Genomic DNA, 22,805 nt, shown 5'->3' with positions numbered 1-22,805 from the left:
CTGAATCACAGCCCTTTTGGGTCCCCACCACTGTGCATCGGCTGGGCCCGTGACTCTCCACTCCCCACTGAGCTCACACTTTTGGTGGGAAAAATGGTCCCCAGGTGAAAGTGAGGTAGTCTCAAAACCCCAGCCTTTGGGTGAATGAGAGTGGGAACGGTTGAAATCAGTTGCAGAGTCGGCTCTATATAGAAACAAGGAAAACGTGTGGGTCAACCCAGAATTTACTTTTGAGTAACGTTATATTCACTTTGGAAGTTTTTATTATTCTTTATTATTCTTTTTACGTAAAGAGTCAGAAAGGGACACTTAGATTGGAGGTGCACACGGGGGGCCTGGCTGGCTCAGTTGGTGGAGATTGTGACTCTTGATCTCAGGGTTGAGGGTTGAGAGCCCCACTTTGGCTGTAGAGGTTACTTATAAATAATAAAAAAATCTTTAAAAAAAGATTTGAGGTGCAGTTTTGCTGCCATTTATGGGGGGATGAAGGGGGAACTGGCATTATGACAATCCTGACCTGTCAAGGTCTCCACATTCACAGTGGCCTCAGTCTCTGGGGCATTTTCTCTAAAAGAGCTACAGGACTGAAAGAAGCCACTCATAATAAACTTTCAGCTCATGGCTCATTACCAGACCACACTCCTGCAGTGTACTACAAAAGAAGTATTTTAAAATAAAGTCTGTATTGACATTTTGAATAACATAATCACATTACCTTGCACTTTTCACGTTAAAAATATTAATCTGCTTAACGTAAACATTTTAAATGTGGCACAATTTTTGTATTCCTGTTATTTACAAAAAGTCTTTTTTTTAAACACACTGTAGCTTCAAAAAAATTAGAGCATCTGAGCTTCCTCTACCTCTAGCAGCCTGGCACTGTTCAGTGGGAAAGGAAGGTATCGCCACCTGTCCCATTAGCCAGGATGGATGCTGTCAGCAAATCAGGACAGAAAAAATGAAACACACGTCGAGGTTGAACTGGCCTTTTCTTCCACGCAGCATTATTCCCGTGGTGCCCATTTTAGGTTATCTGTGCTTGTCTTTCTGCCCCCCTCCAGATCGCAGGCTCTTTCTCGAGTCATAAAGTGAGCCCCAGAGAGGTGACGCAGCTGCTCAAGGTCAGGGGGCAGGGAGGAGGTGCGCTGGGGCCAGACTTGCCTGGAAAGACTGTGCCATCATCAGCTGGGCTCTTTTGGGGAATTCCTGCTCAGAGTTGCAGCTGCTTTCATCAGACCCAACATACCTCAGGGGAGCCGCTTCCTCGCCATTGCCCAGAAACAGGTGGAAAAGGGCAGCGCATCCATTGGTCACTTAATAAACGCGCCCATTCTCATTATCATCACACAGCCTTATATTTGCAAAATAGCGTTGCTGTAAATGAACTGCCTGCCCCGAGGCTCTGATTTTTCTCTTTGCTGTACTGAGGAGCTCTGGCCCCTGCATTCCCCCAAACCTGGCTCCACTGTAAGTCAGGGAGGTGTTGAGTGTGGCTGTGCGGTGTTGGGGGGTGGGTGGTGAGGGAGCAGTCCTGGCCTGACGCTGCCGGCGAGCGTGAGCTGATACAAGGCAGCTCTGAACATCCTGTGTGCGCTTCCTCTGTAACCTAAAGCCTACTTCTAGGCACCTGTTCCAGAGAAGTGCTCACACCGTTGGAAACAACCAGAATGTCTGGCAATAGGGAAATTGCTCAGTACGCTGTGAGATATCCATTCTTTGGGATGCTATGAAGCACTTTGACAAAATGCGGTGGATCCCTTATTGCTGACCTGGAAAGATCTCCAAGACGTGCCACTTAGTGACAAGAAGCTGCTCGGTAATGATGTGCAGGAGGGGGATACACTTTGTGAAGAAGAGCCCTAGGTGTTGGGGGATGGGCACTAAGGAGGGCACGTGATGGAATGACTGATGAATCACAGACCTGTACCTCTGAAACCAGTAATACATTATATGTTAATTAATTGAATTAAACTAATTTAAAAAAAGCCCTAGGTGTAACTATGGGAGAGGACCAGAAGGCTACAAGCCTGGGTGTGGTGACCGTGTGACCACGGATCCTTCTGTGGTTGGTAGGCACACTGGGGGCAGCCTTTCTTCGTAACGTGGATGTATTGTAATTGCTTTCATTCTATTGCAAACAAGGCTGTGATCAGTACCACTGTGCAGATGTCTTTACACACCTGTGCAGAGGTAGCTGAGATAAACTTCCAGAAACAGAATCGCTAGGTTGAAAGCCACTGCATGGGTGATTTGATAGATACCACAAAACTCCCTGCTGTCGGAGTTATAGGAATGGGCCTTTTTGAAAAAAATTAATGTGACATTCACTTAATATAAAACTAACCATTTTAATATGTATAATGCAGTGACATTTAGTACCTAGTTCCCCAAGTCGTGTGAGGCGGAGACTTTTGTTTGCAGGATTTGAAAGTGGTTTACAATGAGAATGCATCCATGTGCTCCTTGTTTAAAAATGAAAAGAAAAATAAAGTGTGGGCTTCAGAGTCAGACTGCCCTGGGTCTGGAGCTGGGGGCTGCCTTCACTAGTTGCACGACCCCAGGGAAATGACTTCGTCCCCGTGAGGCTCGGTTCCCACTGTTGGAGACGGAGAAGAAAGCTTACACCGTGGGGCTAATGAGGAGATTTGATGCAGGGCCGTGGGAAAGCAGCTGGTTCATCCCAGCAGGAAATGGGGGCTCGTTCCCCCCCATGCACTCTGGAGGCAATGCACTGATTGGCCCTGGCCTCAACAGCTCCGGTTCAAATCCCACCTCCCCCCTTTCTCTGTGCAATATTGGGCAAGTGCTCAACCTTTTTGAGCCTCTTTCAACATGTGCCATGGGGAGAGCGGGCTGTGGGGGGCGGGGATCTAAGAAGATGACACATAAAGGGGTGTCTGGGTGGCTCCGTCGGTTAAGCGTCTGCCTTCGGCTCAGGTCATGATCCCAGGGTCCTGGGATGGAGCCCTGCATCAGGCTCCCTGCTCAGCAGGAAGCCTGCTTCTCCCTCTCCCACTCCTCCTGCTTCTGTTCCCTCTCTTTCTGTCAAATAAATGAAATAAAAAAAAAAAAAAAAAACGAGAGAGAGAGAGAGAACACATAGGAAGTGCTTGGAGCAGCGCCGGCTGCGCAGTAGAGACTCACGTCATGGGGGCTGGTAGGATTTCTGCCAGCCCCTGGCTGAGTGCCTGGCAAGCTCAGTGCCTAGTGGGCGAAGGACCCCATTACGGAAGACTGCTGCCCTCTGCTCTCTGATGCAGGGCCATCGGGGCCAACCCTCTGTACTGCGACTGCCACCTCCGCTGGCTGTCTGGCTGGGTGAAGACTGGCTATAAGGAACCGGGCATTGCCCGCTGTGCTGGGCCCCTGGACATGGAGGGCAAGCTGCTCCTCACCACGCCTGCCAAGAAGTTTGAATGCCAAGGTGAGCCCAGGAGCACAAGAACAGGGGCTGGGAGCGGGGGCGGTAGGTACAGGGTTGCGTCCCCACCACCTGCTGCTGGGGGCCCACGGGACCCGCCTAATCCTGGCAGGGCCTTCCAGGGGCTCCTGTTGTCCCTGTGGTGACTGGCTGAGTGGGGGGTCAGGTGGCAGGAAGGAAGCACCTGCTGCTTGTTAGCATGGCTACCTTCTGGTCCTGACATACAGCGAACAAGAAAAGGCAGGCAGAACATCTCAGGCTGTGAGGGCCTTAATCCCTCCCTGGGGTTACGTAAGGAAAATAAAAATAGCAGCAGTGTTTCTGGAAGCTCCCAGCCTATCAGCAGCGGGAGTGCTCGGGCCTCCCTTTGGTAGGAATTGTGCGCTGCAATGAGCTTCCACCCTGAGCCACTGGACCCAGTGGCCACTCTCCTGACATTTGCAGAAACAGGGCCTGAGTGTGATTGGGACTCGGACATGCTTTGCTCTGAAGCTGCCTCACCCGGGGCGTCTGTAAATACTCCTTCAGAGGTTGATTGGTTGACTGATGGCCCGGGAGCCCCGCTGAGCGGGGGGGAGGTGGCTGAGGACTGCCCCAGGGCCAGCTGGGGGCCCAGCCCCTGCCCTCTGCAAGCTCACAGACCTCCACTGGAAGTGAAACTGACAGCCAGAGGTTAATGGCCACCTGGCGTGAAGGAGGCTGTCAATGGGGTAACCATTCAGGGGGGCCTGATCTGTGGCTCGGCTGTTGGGAGCAAAACGTTGGCTCAGTATTGGTTAGTAGATGGTATTGGTTAGTAGATGGTATTGGTAAATTAAATTTTTTTTTGTTGAAATATAACATGCATAACAGCAAGGTACACAGATCATAAGTAGGGGGGGGTCCCTGAATTTCCACAGACTGAACACACCAGGGAACTAGCACCCAGACGAAGAAACAGAATCCCAGCGGTACCCGGGAAATCCGCTCATGCTTCCTTCCAGTTATTACTGAAAAGTGTTTCTCTTAATGCTCACACCTCTTCAGCAGGACCGATCTCTCTCCATTTCTAGAAGGAGGCCTGAGTGGAAACCTGAGTTTACCCGCTGGGTTTTCTATTTATTCTCGTGAGGTCCTCATGCCCCTCCCAGCCCCCCGGCTGCTGGCTCCTCGCCCACCTCCAGGTTCAGGGAAGAGGACCCATGAGTCCTGGAGGGGCTGGAGGAGGTCTTGCCTGTGGTGACGGGAAAGAGTCCTTCCCCATTCAGCCTCGGAGAGAAACAACTTGAAGGCAAATGGATTTTTCCCACCCAAGCACAGCCCCTCCCAGAGCTGTGTCCCCTCCCTGCCGAGGTGGCTGGCCGCGGTCTCCTGCTCATTGTGACGGGGCTGGGTGGGGAGCCAGAGCCGACTTCAGTCATAGTGACCGTGTTGCCCTCACACCTTTGCCCGGACCACCTGTGGGAGCTCTGTGGGCGTGCAGCGCCCGCCCATTAAGTGCTTCTCAATTAGCTTATTTAGTCCTTATGGCCCCCAAGGCAGGTGCTGTGATTAACCTCACTTTATAGAGGCCGGTCCGGAGGTGGGGGAGGTGGGCTGAGAAAGGAGGGCGTGAACGTGACCCAGAGGAAAAACAGGGAGGGCGCAAACCTCCTTGGGGAGAGGACTTCCCCCACTCTCCCTGAGGGCTGTTCTGCCCTCCTCGGCCCTGACACCTGCCCCCTGTCTCAGGTCCCCCCACCCTGGCTGTCCAGGCCAAGTGTGATCCCTGCTTGTCCAGCCCGTGCCAGAACCAGGGCACCTGCCATAATGACCCCCTTGAGGTGTACAGTTGTGCCTGCTCCAGCGGCTACAAGGTGAGTGGAGGCTGGGCCCGGCGGCAGGGGGGCTGTCTTGTTCACCCCTTTGCCCACGGTGCACGGGGCAGGCACATGAGGGAATGTTTAATCAATGACCCAGCATGTGAATGAGCGAATGAAGGAACTGGCAGCTCCCGGGCCAGGGAGGCATGCTGCCGAGGGGGACTGGCTGTCTCAGTTGGCTCACACCAATCCCTGGATCTCTCTGAGGTCCTCATCACTCACTTTGCCCCCCCAGGGCCGAAACTGCGAGGTGTCCCTGGACAGTTGTTCCAGCGGCCCCTGTGGCAACGGTGGGACCTGCCGCCCGCAGGAGGGCGAGAATGCCGGTTTCATGTGAGTTGCCTGGAGGGGCCGGACCCTGGTGGGTGGGGTGCTGACAGGTTGGGCAGCCAAGCCTTGGTGCCTTCCTCCTCCCAGTGGGATGACCCCGGCCTCCCTGTGTGGGAGGAGGAGATGCTGCCGTGCTGGGGAGGGGCAGGCACTCCCTAGAGACCCCTCCATGCCTACCCAGGCTGGGGCCCCTGTAGCCCGGAGAGATGGGGGCCTGCCGAGTCTCACAGCAGCCCGTGGGGCTGGGGCTTGGAGCTGTCCTGCCCAGTCCTGCCCCAGGCCTCTCCCTGTCCGTGCCGGGGGCCTGAGGGTCTTCTAATGGCCCTGGCAGTCCATGGCCAAGGGCCTATGCGGTGGCAGCGCTAAGGGGCAGTTTGGGGGTGTTTTATGCCCCCTTAATCTCCACTAACTCCCAAGGCCTCCGACTGGAAGTCAAACATTGGCTTGCTGTGCCCATGCTGCCTGAAGACAGGGCCCCTAGCCAGCTTCTTGGTGGGGAGGACTTCCCAGAGGTGGGAGCAAGTCCCAGGCACGCCATCCGGGCCCCCCCCATGGTCTCTGGGTCACACTGGTCACACCTGGGCAGCTGTTGCGCACCCCACCTTGGACTCCGTGAAGGGCCAGCCCTCCCGACTCCTGCCTGACCTTCCCATGTAAGCCCCCCCTCACTGATTTCCCCCAGGACCCCTCGACAAGCCCCCCCCACCTTCCCAGAGCTCTCCCAGACCCAGAGTTTTTCAAAGGAATATGTAGTATTTAGTTGCTGAAAATAAACTGTCAGCCGAACAAATCCGCTCTTCGGAAAATGATGTTGAATCTACTTGGCAGGAACAGCCAAACCTGTCTCTGCAAACCCAGATTGCCAGATGTAAAAAATAAAACACTAAACAGCCTGTCACAGGCCATCCTCCTCTGGCCTTTGGTGGCAGCTGTCTCCAGGCCCCTCCTCTGCTAGACTCCTGGGGCAGGTGGTGGTTCTGTGGAGCTTGGGGGTCTGAGAGGACCCCTCAGTAACGCCTGCTAGGCAGAGGGCAGGTGCAGCTGGGGTAGTCCCCTCCCAGCTGGGGGGTGGGCCCTGAAACTGTGCTTCATACCTTTTTGTTCACGTACCCCCACCAAACAGGTGTTTTAAACTATATCCCCTCTCGCACATTCTTAGAGTGACAGCAAGCATTTTTCAGTGTAAGCTGAACTTTTTATTGCAAAGGAGGTAATTTCCAGGATATTGTATATATTAATATTTAAAAATAAACCACTTTTTAGTTCACTTTTATCGTTTTCCAGTGGAATCTGAATAGCAAAGCACCTTGATACCATTTTTTAAAACCACACTAACAAGCTCCTGTTTAACAGCTTAAACATTTTACCTCCTTTTCTCCTCCAACTAGTATTTCCATTTTACTCCTCACTCCCACCTCCATTTCTCTTCCAATGTCTATGTCCTGATGCTAGAGTCTGCTCTTGAGCCCGCTGCCATACCTCTCTGCCACCAACATGGGGATGTAAGTTTATAGATTTTTGTCACCATAACCTCTGATGAAGTTTCTTTTGCGGAGGTGTCATTACAATTGTCAATAATATACAACTGATCAGAACATAACTGTAGTACCAAATTTTATTGATAATTATTATACACAAAAGTAAAATGTTACTAGACTCTTAATGAGCTAGGTGGAGCTCTTTGTGTGTGCTTTTCTTCTAACTGGTTCCTGTGTTCCGGGGTGAATATGACAGAATGAGAGAAGGCTCAGCATCCAATATGTTTCTTTTTTAAAAATCTATGTATACAGCTTGAAACGCTGAGAAAGTTTGTGCACATAAGTCATTGGGATTAGAAGTTTTATTGTAGCACATCACTCAATTATTTGAAAACCTTTCGAGTTTATATGCCAATAACCCCAGATTGATCTGTCCTCAAAAGTTATTTTTAATGCTCGATCAGCTGACCATCCTGTGAGCTCTCTCTTCAGTGATTTTTAATGCACAGAACTGGCACCTCTTGCAAAAGCGTTTGTCCAGTCACTTTGGAAACCTCTACCTTCCTAATTGTCCCTTTATTTGGTGCCCGAGGGTTTTGGGCTCCAGGCACATCCCAGCTCACACTCAGGTTGGGATGTGTGTGCGCGTTTCTGAAGCTCTTGGGTAGGTGTGTTCAGGGAAGCGTTTGTGCAGAGCTTAAAGATCTGGAAATTAATTTCTCAGACCTCTCTGACCCACCTATCACTTGGAAGACCCCAGGTGCCCCCTGGGGAAGGGTGTATGCTGGCTGGAAGACCACGGATTTCCAGGACCCTCCACGAGCCGGCTCCTGTTCCCCCCCCCCCCCCAGCCCTGTTCTAGCCCCATCCCTGATGTATGAGCTAAGTGTCTTCAGCCTCTGTCCACCCTCCCCAGCCTCCGTGTGGCACCATCTCGGTACTCCCCAGCTCTCATCTGGTTGCCTGTCTCCTCATTGTCTCCCCAACTAGACTGTGAGTGAGCCCTCAGAGTGCAGGGCTGTCTGATTTACTCTAACCCCGGCATCTAACAGGGGCCTGGCCCGGAGAAGGGACCAGAGCTCTGGGATGATGGTAATCACTGGTGGACACGGGCTTCCACTGGTGCCTCAGGAAGGCCGCTGCCCTGGCCCGGGCCCACCTGCCCCGCTCTCCTCACCTGCCCCCCCGCCCCAGGTGTTCCTGTCCCACCGGCTTTGAAGGACCAACCTGTGAGGTGAATACGGACGACTGTGTGGAGCACCCCTGTGCCAACGGGGGCATCTGTGTGGACGGCGTGGGTAACTACAGCTGCCGGTGCCCCCGGCAGTACACGGGTAAGTGTGGTGGGGTCTCATGCCCTGAGCCCGTTCCCGGGGACAGAAGGGCCGGGGCCCTCCCTCAGTGTCTGCAGGAGGTTTCTGCTGGGCCAGCTGCCTGGCAGAGCCTGGGGGAAGTTCTCTCCTTCTTCCTCCTCCTTTTCCCAGGAAGGGCCTGTGAGCAGCTGGTGGACTTCTGCTCCCCGGATTTGAACCCATGTCAGCACGAGGCCCAGTGTGTGGGGACTCCAGACGGGCCCAGGTGGGTGTTGCCCGTTTTCAGGTCCAGACAAGGGCATGGGCCTTGAAATCCCCTCCCCTCTGCTCTCCCCGTTCTATTTCCTTACTCGTCAAGTGGGTTTGGTCTTGGCTACACACGGTTCCTGCGAGTCAGTGCAGGACAGGGTGGTGGTGGGCGCAGCTTTGGTCAGCCACACCTGGGTTTACAGCCTGACCCTGATTGGATGCCTTGACTGCTCTGAGCCAGTCTTCTCTGCAAAGCGGGCGCCCCTGTAGCTTCCTCCTGGGGTGGTTGTGAGGGTCAGATGAGCAAATGCACGGAAAGCGCTTCGCTCCAAGTCTGACATCTGATAAGTGCTCCATGAAGGGTTCTTATCTTTCCAGATCCACAATTTCTCCTCCCCAATTACAAAATGCACAAAACTCTGAAAACCAAAAGCCCGTTTGATAGCAAAACCTGGTCTGAGCTGAACGTATTTGGTAATAAGACCTGACCCACACTATTACGAAACTACTTAGGGTCACCATTCTTGCCATGTAGTGCGAACATACAGAGATCTTGCTACAGAAATGTGAACATGTTTAATTAAGGGGCTGCCCCAGAGCCCACTGATGTGTTACATAATGCTTTAGGTATTGTATAACCTTTCCAAAATGCCAAAATTTCAGAATTGCAAAACCTATCTGGTGGTTTTGCCCCAGGAGGTTTGGATAAGAGGTCATTGACTGTTGTTGCCATCTTTGTTACTGGCCTATATGGAAGTGCACTGTCACCTGAAGACTACATGAAAGTCATGGGCTTTTAAAATGTTTCCATTGCAGCTTTGTAAACATAGTCCCATTTCTGGGACCCCTGTTCCACTGGTCAGGACAGCACAGGTGGTTAGGGTTGAGGCCTATGGCTGAGGGACCCAACCCCAGCCATTCAGGCCGGGGTGGGGAGTGGAGCCTCTCAGGGAGCCCACCGTCCAGCAGGAGCTGCCCAAGGACAATGGCAAGAAGCAAGAGAAAGGGGTTACTGAGGTCCAGTTGGAGACCGAGGGGTGCATGGGAGGCTCCATCCAAAGGCGGCAAAGATGCTGCACTTTGTGGGTGAGCTGCTGGGGTGGAGTTGGCACGGTAGACCAGGGAGCAGTGGCAAATGAAGGGGTACGCCCGCTGCTCGGAGGGGCTGGACCTCAGGTGGTGGAATAAAGTAGGACTGCCCCTCATCCCTCCCCTCTTGGAGGGAAGATGGAACTAACTCAGCAGGTATTCAGTACATTCACTGAATGAGGGAGGGAGGGAGGGAGGGAGTGAATGTAAATGTGGGCGGAGGCTTAGCTACTGCAACATTGTTCAGATTGCAGCTCTAGCCCTAGTAGTGGATTATGATCCCTAGGCTGGGTCAAGATTAACAGTAAAAATTAAAATAGAGGGGCACCTGGGTGGCTCAGTGTCTGACTCTTGGTTTCGGCTCAGGTTGTAATCTCGGGGTCCTGAGATCGAACCCCATGTCAGGCTGGGTGCTCAGTGTGGGGTCTGCTTCTCCCTCTCCCTATGCTCCTCCCCCTGCTCGTGTGCTCGCTCTCATGAATAAGTAAATAAAATCTTAAGACCTAAAAAAGAGAAACTATCCGAGCATCATGTCATTTTATGTAGTAAGGAGTATTGTGGCATGAAACTGGCTCTAGCTGTGTGTGTGTGTGTCCATGTACATACATGTATATATTCTTACTTGGGTAGAAAATATTTCTCACAGCTTGAAAAACTGGGAATGAATAAAAACATCCAGGCAGGAACAGAGCACCTGCCTGACAGGTTGTGTGACTGAGCTTGGAGTTTGCAGTTTAGTTTGGAAGAGTTTCCAACAGGGATCCCTTGATGACAGCCAGGAGGGGTTCCTGGAGGAGGTGCGGTATTGGCCAGGTTGAACTGAGGCAGGAAGAGAGAAGGGGATGTTTCAGAATCAATAGGTGTGAAGGTAGGGAAGTGCTGGTGGGGTGGGGGTTGTTGACAGTGGAGACCTGTCTGACCACAGGGTGGGCCTGATGTGGGGGGAGCAGGACAGGGAGCATCTTGCAAGGCTGTGACTGCAAAGTAGGTGGAGTGTGCTCCTTATTTGACAGGCGAATAGTTGATCTCCAGGTAACCAGTGTGGCACAGTGAGAGCTGGGAGGCTGGGGGCTGGCCTGGCGTCCCTGAGCGGGGGCACTAGCTTTGCGGTGGGGGGGGGGGGGAGGCCAGGAGGCTGGTCCAGTGGAGTTGGGGAGGCTGGAGAAGAGAGCTAGTTGAGCCCTACGATTCAGGGCCTTGTTCTGGAGAGCAGCTGGGCGGGTCGAGAGGGGCTGAAGTTTGGCCTTGGATGTGCTGTCAGTGGTCAGGGTGGGTCCTCCATGACAAGATCCCCTTCTCGTGCCACTGGATGTCCAACCTCCCAGCCCAGAACCTGCCCCCACACAGAGGCCCACACAAGCTCCCTTCCTGTACCAGGAAAGGGTCCCAGGATGGGCTGGGGGGCAGCTTTCTCTCCGGGGCTCTGTTTGACCTCCTGGTTGTCCCATAGATGCACGGGCCTTGGGGTTCTCTGTCACACACATGGCCCCCGACCCCACAGGCTCCTGACTGAGGGACTGACCGCCTCCCACCCCTGGTCGCCTCCCAGGTGTGAGTGTGCACCAGGTTACACAGGTGACAACTGCAGTGAGAACCAGGATGACTGCAGGGACCACCGCTGCCGGCACGGGGCCCAGTGTGTGGACGAGGTCAACAGCTACTCTTGCCTCTGTGCGGAGGGCTACAGGTGAGTGGCCCCGGGGCACCATGAGCGACTGAGCCCCAGAGCTGGCAGGAGCCCCCAAGCATAGCTGGTGGGAGGGAGTAAGGGTCCTTGTCTGGAGGTTGGATCCTGGGGTTCTAACTGTGGCTGTGCTATCCCCAGCTGTGTGGCCTTGGGGAAAGTCCCCTAATCACTCAGACCATAAGCACGGGGTTCCTAAACTGTTTGGTGGAGGGAGTGGGAGGTGGGTACAGATTACTGCCCAGTCCACCTCTCTGAAGACATGTCCTGGCATAAAGGTCACTTATCTTCACAGCCGGACTTCTCTGAAAGGTTGGGATGGGGGGGTACCTGCCCTCCTGGACACCCACCTCCCAGGCTCTGCTTGGGTCTTTTTTTTTTTCCTTTTTTACAGTTTTATTGAGCTTTAATTCACATGCCCTATAATTCACCCAGTTTCAGTATATAATTCAGTGGCTTGTAGTCTACTACCAGAATTGTGCATCTATTAACCATAATCAACATTTTCATTACTCCAGAAAGAAACTCCATACCTCTTATCTGTCACCCCCCACCCCAATCTCCGCTCCAGGCAACCAATAATCTAATACTTGTGTCTATAGAGTTGCTTATCCTGGATATTTCCTCTAAATGGAATCACACAATCTGTGGTCCTTTGTGACTGGCTTCTTTCACTTGGCGTCCTGTTTTGGGGCTTCATCCATGTGGCAGCATGCATTAGAACTTCATTCCTTTTTGTGGCCGAATAATATTCCATTGTACGGACAGACCACACTCGTGTATCCGTTCATCCGCTGAGAGCATTTGAGATGTTTCTGCTCTCGGCTGCTGTGAGTCCTGGTGCTGTGGGTGTAGTGTGCGTCAGACTCGCTGCGGGTGGTTCTGTCCCCTCTTTTATTTCTTTAGTCATTTGAGTCTTCACTCTTTTGCTCGTGTCTGTTTTTTTTCCCCGTAAAATGGGCAATAGTAAAATTTGCTAGTAGACTTGACTGCCATGAGCCATGAGTGCTTCTCCAACTTTAATCTGCACATGATCTTGTTAAGCAAATTCAGGTTTTCCATCTCTGACAAATGCCCAGGGGATAGCGATGATGCTGTTCCAGGGGCCACACCTGTTTCTCAGCTTGTTTTCGGTTTCCTCCCGTTCTCTCGGGAAAAGTGTTCGTTAGGAGCATCTTCTGTTGCTTTATGGATCCACTTTCCCAAGATGTCCAGCGAATTTCTCTCTAGGACTGTGGGAGAGAAAGCTGTCCCCTTGCCCCTTCACCCGGCCTTCTCTGACCTGTATCTCTTCCCCTCTCAGCGGGCAGTTCTGTGAGGCTCCTCCCCGCCCTCCCGCCCCCAGAAGCCCCTGCGAGGGGACCGAGTGCCAGAACGGGGCCAACTGCGTGGACCAAGGCGGCGGGCCCGTGTGCCAGTGCCTCCCAGGCTTCGGCGGCCCCGAGTGCGAGAAGCTGCTCAGTGTCAACTTTGTGGATCGGGACACCTACCTGCAGTTCACAGACCTGCAGAACTGGCCCCGGGCCAACATCACGCTGCAGGTGCGCACCCAGGGTGCCTGGTGGCAGAGGGGAGTCGGGCAGGTCAGAGCAACGGGGCGGGGGGGGGGGGAGCGGAGAACTGGGAGGAGCCTGTGTTAAAACTCTTTGGATGTGGGTCCAGCAGATGTGGGAAGGTTATTGGGTCACAAAAGCAATCTCAGGGAAGCGGGGGGTGGGGGGCGGGGGAGTGGTCTCTGGCAGCTGGATCCTCTCCTGCTACCCTGTTTCACGGGCTCCTCAGCACCAGCCTCCAGCGCTGCACACTCTCCACGTGGCTGGGACACGGCCGGAGTTGGCCCCAGGCTTCAGCTCTGGTCTTGTGTCTTTAGCCTCCTGGCCCTGGGGCCCTTATTTTGCTGTTTCCTGTCTTGAATTTCATCTCCAAACATCAGTTTGTGGAGGGCAAAAAGCACATCCCACTTGAACAGCGCTGTTTGCCAAACAGTTCTTGGGGAGGGAGAAGAGGGGAGGGTGCACATCACATAAGATGATGAAAGTCTGTGTGTCCTCTTTGGCTAGCTCGCTCTTCCTCCACCTGTGTTCCCTACCCCAGCAGCCACGTCTCTTTCTCCTTTGCTCACAGAGCTCCTCAGCCTCCCAACGTGCTCTCTATGCTCTCCCCCATTTCATCACCTCTCCCAAATCCTGCCCACATTCACGGTCTACACTGTGAGAACCCAGCTAGCCTAACTGCTCAACAACATAAAATTCCCCCAAATCCTCTCAGCCAGGGCCTCAGGCTCCTCCTTAGAGAGGGGAAGTCTGCCCTGCTGCCCCACCCCCTCGTCGCAGGCTCTGCCCTGTCAGCTGGTAGGACAGCAATCAACGGCCTCAGGGCAGATCTCTGATTGGCCTGCCTTCAGCCACATGCCCATTCCTGGCCCGGCCACAGAGTCCAGCGAGAGGGGGGATATGATGGGTCCAGCCTGGGCCCTGTGCCAGCCCTGAGACCAGGGATTCAGGCTCTTCACCAGAAGAAATGGGGGAAGAGGGACAAGGCAGGCTCATGGTTCCTACAGCATCGGAGAGAGATCTCCCTCCCCAGGTAACTCCCGTTTTGCTTGCACGGCTCCAGAGACAGGCACTACCTCCTGAGTGGCTCCTTCCAGGCTGGGGTGGTCATGGCTGTTAGAGAGCCTTCCTTAAACTTGTCCTCTTGGTGGTTCCCAGAGACCCACAGAACAGGCTACCCCACAGACTTTCCTTTCTGGGCAGGTAGCCCTAAGGTCTCTTACCTGCCCCTCCTAGCACAGAGTTTCCAGGCCTCAGCGGTCCATCTGCCTTCTCTCTGCAGCCCTGGCCAGCCTGGCAGTGGATGGCATTTGAACCCAGGGACTATTGGCCTCTGTCACCATCCCCTGGAGGATGTGTCCCCTGGGCAGGCTGGGTAGTCAGGGGAGGACCACTCTGCACACAGCATTTCCTCTTCCAAATGTGGGTCCTCCACCTGCCCCACCTACCCGTGGCCGCTGCTGTGTGGGGTGGGGTAGGGTGGGAGAGAAAGTGCCCTTGCCCCTCAGGTCTCCACAGCGGAGGACAACGGGATCTTGCTGTACAATGGGGACAATGACCACATCGCAGTGGAGCTGTACCAGGGTCATGTGCGTGTCAGCTACGACCCAGGCAGCTACCCCAGCTCTGCCATCTACAGGTAAGGCTCCATCATGCGCCCCCACCCTCCCTCAGGGTCTCCCGGGCCAAGAGCAGATGGTTATCGGGACCACCAGGACCTGGGCTGCTTGAGTGGGAAGGGCATGTGAATCACCTAGTGGGGCCCTGGCTTGGGGCTGAGGCTGAGGCCTGAGCAGTGGGCCCAGCCTTCCCTATCCCACCTCCTCCTCACTGGGGGCTCCTTCGTGGGAAGGGAGAGATGGTAAGTTGGAAACCCCTGCCCCAACCTGCTCGGCTTTCCCCAGGGTGTCCTGAGAAGGGAAGCAGGAGGGACCAGGCCCTAGGCCCCAGGGTCTACACACCCTCCTCCCTTAGAGATGTTATTCCTTGGGAAACAGCTGCTGTACCAGTGGCCTTTCTGGGGAAGGGCCCAGGCAGAGATGGGCCAAACTGAAGCCCATTCCCTGCGGTGGGGGCACCTCCTCTTCTTCCAGTGCTGAGACGATCAATGACGGGCAGTTCCATACTGTTGAGCTGGTCACCTTTGACCAGATGGTGAATCTCTCCATCGATGGAGGCAGTCCCATGACCATGGACAATTTTGGCAAACACTACACGCTAAACAGCGAGGCCCCCCTCTACGTGGGAGGTAAGGACCTGGCCCAGGGAGAGGCTGTGGCTGGCTCACGTGATGCGGACAGCCATTCCAGGTGGGGCTTCTGTTGCTCTCTGGCTTAAGGTTTGCCAGGAGGGCCTGGTGCCCAGGCCGCTGGACAGTGGGGGTATTCCAAGCCACCGGTGAATTTTCCTTCTCAGCCTGGAGCCCAGGCTGACCAAGAACGATGGGTACCTGGGTTCAGTCTGAGGCCTGGCCTTGAGGGGACCCTGGAGCTTTCCCAGCTATCTTCCAAAGTGGGCACCTTTCCTCTTGGCTTTGGGCCAGAAGGGGCTTGTCAAGTGTTCAGGGTCCACTCCCAGTCCTGGAGCCCTCTGAGGCTCAGAGCTGCTGCAGGAGGGCCCGGGCTGGGAGTCCATGCATCAGCCGAGGACCTCCCAGGTGGCTTTCTGTACTTTGCAGGCAAACATTTCCAGGTCCAGACAAGTCAGGTTTTTGCAACAGTGGGGCTTTCCCAGTGCTGCAGAGGGCCCTGGCGAAACTTTGGGCAGCTGTGAAGGAGAGAACTCTGGGTTCTAATCCCAGCTCTGCAGTTTATTAGTCGTACAATTTCAGGCAAATCACTGAGTACCAGATGGGGTTTAGCCACTCCAACCTCGGAGGGTTGCTGTGATGACCACAAAAGCAGGTGACAAAGCTCTAGGCTCAGGTTCTTTGTTGCTTTTGGAGTAAGGAGGTAAGAGCTGGTGTCCCGCAGGGTAGGAAGGAGCCTTGGGTGAGGGCAGCCAGACCTTAGGCACCCAGGGCTTTCTTTGTCAGCTGGCTACTGCTAGGCCTGGCACCCCCGGGATCTGGTCATAAAGGGGGCAGCTTTTCTATTTCTTCCGGGAAAGGAGTCTGGACCCTCCAATGTGGCAAAGGACCTTGGCGCAGGGCTGCAGAGACAGAAGGGCCGAGGGTGGGAGGGAACACTGTGCAGATGCCCAGCGGACCTCAGCGGTGAGTGCCAGGCATGGTCTGAGCCTGACTCGGCCCAGCTCTCCCCCCTCCTGCCCACCCCAGGGATGCCAGTGGATGTGAACTCAGCTGCCTTCCGCCTGTGGCAGATCCTCAATGGCACCAGCTTCCATGGTTGCATCCGAAACCTATACATCAACAATGAGCTGCAGGACTTCACCAAGACGCGGATGAAGCCGGGTGTGGTGCCAGGCTGTGAGCCCTGCCGAAAGCTCTACTGCCTCCATGGCCTCTGCCAGCCCAGGGCCGCCCCAGGGCCCGTGTGCCATTGTGAGGCCGGCTGGGGGGGCCTGCACTGTGACCAACCAGCGGACGGCCCCTGCCGTGGCCACAAGTGAGCCTGGGCTGGGTTCAGGCAGCCCTCACCCCCTGCCCCACCTGCGCCTTCCCTTCCCTTCCCTTCCCTTCCCTTCCCTGCAAGCTCCTATTGCCAGGGCGAGGGCTGCTGCATGGACTATATTTTTAAACCCCCAAACTGGAACATGTGGCCCAACACAGGGTTTTATTTTTTTTTCTAATTTTCAGTTTTCATTAATAGGAAGGCATCCCTAGGGACACAGAATCACACTTTGCTCCCCTTTGCTCTTGGGCACAGAATAACAATCCCATGACGCCTAGGACTGGACTGGCTCCAGCCTATTCTCACAGTACCTTTTCTCTGTCCCCTCCAGGTGTGTCCACGGAAAATGTGTGCCCCTCGACGCTCTCTCCTACAGCTGCCAGTGCCAGGATGGGTACTCGGGGGCTCTGTGCAACCAGGCTGGGGCACCTGCAGACCCCTGTGGGGGCCTGCAGTGCCTGCATGGCCACTGCCAGGCCTTGGCCACCAAGGGGGCACACTGTGTGTGTGACCCTGGCTTTTCGGGCGAGCTGTGTGAGCAAGGTCAGGGGCCCCCCTCCTGACGTGCCCTCTCCACAACTTGCAGTAGTGACTTGACTTTTCCTCCTCCCAACCTGGCAACCCCTCTGTGCCCTCTCCCCTCTCCACTGCTATGGGGCTGTAGTACCTCTGGGCTTTGAGCCCCATCACCAGATAAATGGCCCAGCTTGCCCTGAAGCCCCTCTTACCCGGAGAAGTGCCCCTTCTGGCTGGGGTCTCTCCTTACAGAAGGGACTGCCCAGGGTAACAGCTCCTGCCCAAACCCCTACATCTTGGCCCCATTACCTTGTGCCCCCGGGAGCAGCAGGAAGTCTGAGGGTTGGGAACTCTTTCCCAGGCCCTCCCTGGCCCCTGTGACCAAAATGCTTCTGTAGGAATAGAGACTGCTGAGGCTGGGCAGAGGGAAGGGGAGAAGTCCAGAACTCAAGCACCTTCAGGGTCCCCAAGGCCCCCCTATGCTCCTGGCACAAATTCCTTCTCTATTCTTCCCTTCCCAGCCTCCAGCCTCCTCTTGCACGGAGCCCACTTACCTGGCAGCCCAATCTGTCCTGGAGGCTCCTGGCAGCTAGAAAGTTCTTCCTTCCTACTCACTGGACTGTGGGCCCAGGAGGAAGCCTGTGCATGTGCATGTCTGGTGGGGACAGAGGTGGAGTCTGAGCGCTAGAGGCCCTGGTGCTTGGAGGCTGCCTCTCCTCTTCCTGCCTTGCCCCTGGGCCACTGCGGACCCCCTGGGTGTGCCCTGAGGCTTTCTCTTGGTGTCTGTCCTATCCAGAGTCCGAGTGCCGGGGCTCCCCTGTCCGGGACTTTCACCAGGTCCAGAGGGGCTATGCCATCTGCCAGACCACGCGCCCGCTGTCGTGGGTGGAGTGCCGGGGCTCATGCCCAGGTCAGGGCTGCTGCCAGGGCCTGAGGCTGAAGCGGAGGAAGTTCACCTTTGAGTGCAGCGACGGGACCTCTTTTGCGGAGGAGGTGGAGAAGCCCACCAAGTGTGGCTGTGGCGTCTGCGCCTAGCGCCTGGCTGGACGGGGAGGGGGCACGGCTGCAGCGGAGCCCGGTGGCCAGCAGCAGGGTCCGGGGTGCGGGCCGGCGGCGCGGCTCCTGCGTGGGGGGGGGGGGGGGGCCGCCCACCCGGAGCGCCGGCACTGGGGGCGGGGCGGGGCGAGGGCGGGGCCCGGTCTGCAGGCCGCCCTCTCCGGAAGTGCCTTGCACAAATAGGCGCTTAATAAATATCTATTGAATGAATGTGTGCTTGAGGTCAGGCCAAGAAGTGCAGAATGGTGACACCCTCTGCTTGCCTACTATTTGGGTCTGAAAAAGGGACTGGCCCCTTCCCCGTTAGCTTTTCCCTCTCACCTGTGGCCCATGCTGGCCGCAGAAGCCCCTTGCCCCCTGCCCATAACCTTGCAGCCTCCCCTGGGGCAGCCAGCCTGGCTCTCTGCTCCGCTTGCTGCTGCAGCATCTGCTAGCAGTAGGCCAGGCTGCAGAGGGGAAGGGCCCTCCTGCTGGCCAGAAAGGGACTGACCCTTGCCCCCTGGGCTGAGGAGCGCTACAGCCACTGCTCCATGGTAATGGGGTTGGGTCTTAGGACCAGAACTCTGAATCCTGAAGTTAGGGGTTGACCATTGTAGCTTCAAGGAGGGGGCTCTCAGGTGGAGGAAATGCCCACTGGGTCTGTGTGGGGTGGCAACCCCACCAGAGAGGATGGTGGGGAGGGGAGGGGGGAGGTTGGTTCTTGGTTCTAGCTGAATAACCACCACATCCAGACCCTGACCACCAAAAGGGTATTGGTTTTGGGCTATCTCAGCCCCTAGCCAGCCCCACGATGCTGGCAAGCCATTGGCAGGGGGACAGGGTCAAGGGGGTTTGGGCTAGGCTGCTTAGCCATGGAGGGGTCTCCTCCAATGGACACAGGGTTCAGATCCCCTCACAGTGTAGACCAGTAGGGAGCAGCGGTCCAGGCACCAGGAAACCTCTGCTGCCTCCGTCACCCTGGGCCAACTTCTTCCCCACAGGCCTCAGTCTCCTCAGCTAGCAAACGATGAGGTGGTTTGAACATAGGTAGGAGCAATGTAGACCCTCCCACTGTGGCTCCAGAAGGGAGGCTGGAGGAGCTAGAAGATCCATTTTCATTAATCACATCAATATTTATGTGCCTAACGGCTGCTGGTACTGGGCTGCTCTCATGGACAGATACGAACTACTCGTAGAGCATTACAGGAGTAACCAACATGCTTGGGACGAGATGAGCCGAGGGCTCCAACCACAGACGCTGGCCCAGGCTAGAGCTGCTCACCCTAGGCATTTGCAAGGAAGAACTCTGTGTTTAGAGTCACTAGGTGGCCACGTGACTACAAATCCTTCTTTTCCATGCAGAATGAAAACACAAAAAGCTTATCTTTGAGCTTAAGAAGCGAACTGGCTAGACGATAGGTCACACTCTCCTGCCCAGATGTCTCCCCAAGAGAGTGTGCCCCCAGGGGACCCCAGTGGGCAAGGGGAGTGAGCATATCCCTTTCCTGGCCCCTTCCATCTACAACCAGAAGACAGGGTTGGGGGAGCAGCCTGTGGTATGGTTGAGGTGGTCTTGTGCCCATATCCTCAGCCACCATGGGCGGCGCGGGGAGGAAGCTCTGGACACTGAGTAGTAGAGGGCTGGAGCCCCTTGCAACTGAGGAAGCCTGGCATGTTCCACTACACTGGGACTCCGGCCAGCGAGTTTGAATCCTGGAAGCCCTGTAATGCAAAGGGGATCCTGCCCTGCCCAACTGCAGAGGTGTTTTCATGGCTGGATCTACTCTTCACCAGGGACCGGGCTCTACTATAGTTCTGAGCAAGGCTGCAGTGCCCCTCCCCTCCATGGACAGCAGCCGAGGCCTTGAGAGGCTTCTCCTAGGGCTGCACAGCATCCCTCTGTTACCTACAGTTTCTGGGCCACTGGGGGACCGGGGAGAGCCGCTCTAGCATGAGGCAGGTGCTGATCTATGGAGGAAAGCTCAAGCGTAGCTGGCTCACTCCTCGCACGGAAGACAGGTGTTCTGGGACCACCGGCCCCGAGACACTTACCTACCTTTGGCCATCACCGTTCCCCACTGCCCTGGAGTAGATGAGGCTCCCTGGGCTTGAGGGGCACCAACCGGCAGCAGCCTCTTCACCTGCAGATGGGTGACAGCTGCCAGGAGTCCTGCACTCCCAGTGCCGTGGGGTTGGGAGGGCAGAGTACAGGGGGTCTGTTCCCAGGGAGTGCCCTGTGAGCTGGCCACAGCCCCCACCCACCCCTCCACAACACCCCACAGCCCAGCCTGGCCCCACGCTCACCCGCTTTCAAGCTGGAAGACTGGGATCCACCCCAAGAGTGGGGGCAGCAAGGGGCCGAGCTATGTGTCCCAGGATCAACATCCCCTCAACTCAACCACCGACCTGCAAGTTGCTAAGGAGCTGGATCACCACTCATCTTGCCAGTTCACACTGAGGCCCAGGAGAAGGCTCTGGCGAAATCATCTCTGATAAATCACCTCCATACCTTGTCTCCCCTTCAGTAAAGACCTTTGTTCGCTTTGATGTCACCACTGGCTCTCTCCATTAAACACCCACTGAAGAGACACAAGCAGGGCAAGTCCTGGGGTTGCTGCTGTCACCACTGGCCACAGTAGCCCCAGCTCCCTGTGAAGGTGTCAGAAAAGGCCGGACTTGTCTCCTTTTTTGCCTGCTATTAGCCTAACCACAAAAGTATCTCTTTATACAGAATACTTAACAGATTCTAATATATATTTGTATTTCATTTTGTTATAGTATTTTTATATGTTAAAGTCAATATCCGGTGTCTTGTTTTGCTTTTCAGACGTGGTGTGGTTGTGACATTTTGTTTAGGGGTTTCTGTAGTCTTGTCTGGATCACTCTTTTAGAGAGACTGGTTTAGAACAGGCCCGTGAGGGAGCCACACCTGTCCCTTCCCTAGAATTGTTCTAGAATGCGTTGGATATTGTCCTTTGTCTTCCATGTGAACATGACATTGATTCACTCAGGTTCTGCCTTGTCAATCTCTTTTTCTGCACCAAGGATGAGCCTGGGGCTGCTGACATGGCTGCTTCCCAGGGTTTGGGGGTTTCTGAGCTGCCCACACACACTGGCCACAATCCAGGGACAGCTCTCAGATGCAGCACATGTAGGACATCTGCCCTTGGAACTCTCTGGTCTTCCTGAAGTGGCAGAGGAGGTGGGTTCCTCCTGAAGGAGGAAGGGGAGGTCTGGGAAATGGCTTGGTCATCGCTCCCTGGGAATGTCAGGGCAGGCAGACCCTGGCATGGCACAGCACATGTGGAGATCTGGGGAGGCTGCTCAGCCTCATTTCCCTTCAAGTGTCTCAGTCACACCCAAATTTTATGTTTGTGAACAGAGCCACATCCACATTTAAGCTGGCTCTGAAGGTTTCATTTCATCAGGTCAACAGATTAGAAAGCAATGTGGCTTCTCAAACTGTCCTGTAAGGTTAACCTATCACCATGAACCAGTGGTTCATAGGGATCAGCGGAGAAAGAAGTCACACATACTTCTATAGTAGTTCCGCTATGATTTCAGACTGCAAAATTGCTCTTAGGAGTTTTGTAGGACGCATGACCTGAGCATCTAGGTTAAGGCCCAGTCCTGGTGGTCAGGCTGGTCAAGGCTCCTACCACCAAGGGGACCCAGCTGGCCCTCCTCTGATGCCACGACCACAGACTGACTTCCCACTAGATCATAATGATGGTTGCCCAAGTCATACCTTAGCAGCACATGGTCACCTTGAAAGTGGGCAGTGATGGTAACTGCAGTGCCTGCAAAGCAATTAGGGATTTGGAAGGAAAAGCAATGAACTGGGTATAGGAGAGAAAATGGGGTAAAACAGGGTTGTAAGCTCAAGTGTCTGGACAGTAGGTTACCTAAGTAAGTCAAGTGGGCACATGCCTTCCTGGCCCATAATTTGTATCACCACTTTTGATAAAGCAGCAGGTAAGAGACCTATTTCCTTACTATTAAAGAAAATAGGGACAAATGGGAGCTGACAAGGACTATGGTGACCTTAAAGGCACATTTTCCAATCTACTGAGTTCCAGCTGATTCTTAACATGCACCAACTTTATCAGATCTTCATTGTCACTTTTTAAAAAAGCCAGAAACCAAATTTTATGTCAACACTCATAGTATATGTGTATAATTTTTTAAACACTAGGCTAAATAAAACACATCTGTGAGCCACCAGTTTACAACCTCTGAGTTAAAAGTGAAGTAAGTAGCAAATTTAACAGTTCAAAGGAAATCCCCAGCCAAGGAAATGGACATAGCAGGGCTTGGCTGGGGAGTGGAAGCAACAGAAAGAACGACCAGGCTTCCAACTAGAGTTGCCAAGTTTTCCTGGGATCGGTGCTAACGCATCTCTTGATCTTGATGCCCTGTGCTCTCAAGAGTTAATTTTGAAGATGGCCCCTCACTCCAAGCCAGTCAGTCTGCACCTCTTAGATATATTCTAGTTATTCTACCAATAGGATCAATATGGGAGGAAAAGAAGTCTCTTTTAACACTGAAAAGTCCTATTGTGGAACAAGATGATTCTCCGAATCCAGGTTAAGAGAGGTAGCCCGACTGTCAGCTGCAGGGTTATTTTTACTGGATATAGTTCTGCGTGTCGATGGCCACTGTCATATAACTTACTAATGAAATCATGGCTGATTCCACAGGATTCACTGGCCCACTGGACGCTT

General features: G+C 54.5%; 1 protein-coding gene across 2 annotated transcripts in view; it reads left to right on the top strand.

Moving 5' to 3' along the window:
- The window catches only part of SLIT1 (slit guidance ligand 1), a 165,853-nt gene extending 147,686 nt beyond the window's left edge, over nucleotides 1-18,167 (top strand). Inside the window, exons 26-37 of one of the 2 annotated variants that reach the window (XM_035724321.1) lie at nucleotides 3,261-3,424; nucleotides 5,132-5,256; nucleotides 5,498-5,595; nucleotides 8,265-8,404; nucleotides 8,555-8,648; nucleotides 11,223-11,408; nucleotides 12,709-12,946; nucleotides 14,467-14,597; nucleotides 15,052-15,206; nucleotides 16,236-16,524; nucleotides 16,862-17,073; nucleotides 17,843-18,167. In XM_035724321.1, coding sequence (XP_035580214.1) covers nucleotides 3,261-3,424; nucleotides 5,132-5,256; nucleotides 5,498-5,595; nucleotides 8,265-8,404; nucleotides 8,555-8,648; nucleotides 11,223-11,408; nucleotides 12,709-12,946; nucleotides 14,467-14,597; nucleotides 15,052-15,206; nucleotides 16,236-16,524; nucleotides 16,862-17,073; nucleotides 17,843-18,081 — 2,071 coding nt within the window. In that variant the 3' untranslated portion in view covers nucleotides 18,082-18,167. The remainder of the gene's footprint in view (nucleotides 1-3,260; nucleotides 3,425-5,131; nucleotides 5,257-5,497; nucleotides 5,596-8,264; nucleotides 8,405-8,554; nucleotides 8,649-11,222; nucleotides 11,409-12,708; nucleotides 12,947-14,466; nucleotides 14,598-15,051; nucleotides 15,207-16,235; nucleotides 16,525-16,861; nucleotides 17,074-17,842) is intronic. The other variant, XM_035724322.1, reaches the window with a different exon arrangement.
- The last annotated feature ends 4,638 nt before the right edge of the window (nucleotides 18,168-22,805 follow it).

This window comes from Zalophus californianus, chromosome 15 (assembly GCF_009762305.2).
Source record: "Zalophus californianus isolate mZalCal1 chromosome 15, mZalCal1.pri.v2, whole genome shotgun sequence".
Taxonomy (NCBI): domain Eukaryota; kingdom Metazoa; phylum Chordata; class Mammalia; order Carnivora; family Otariidae; genus Zalophus; species Zalophus californianus.
Note: the sequence above shows the minus strand (reverse complement) of the source record. Positions and strands in the feature narration are given on the sequence as shown.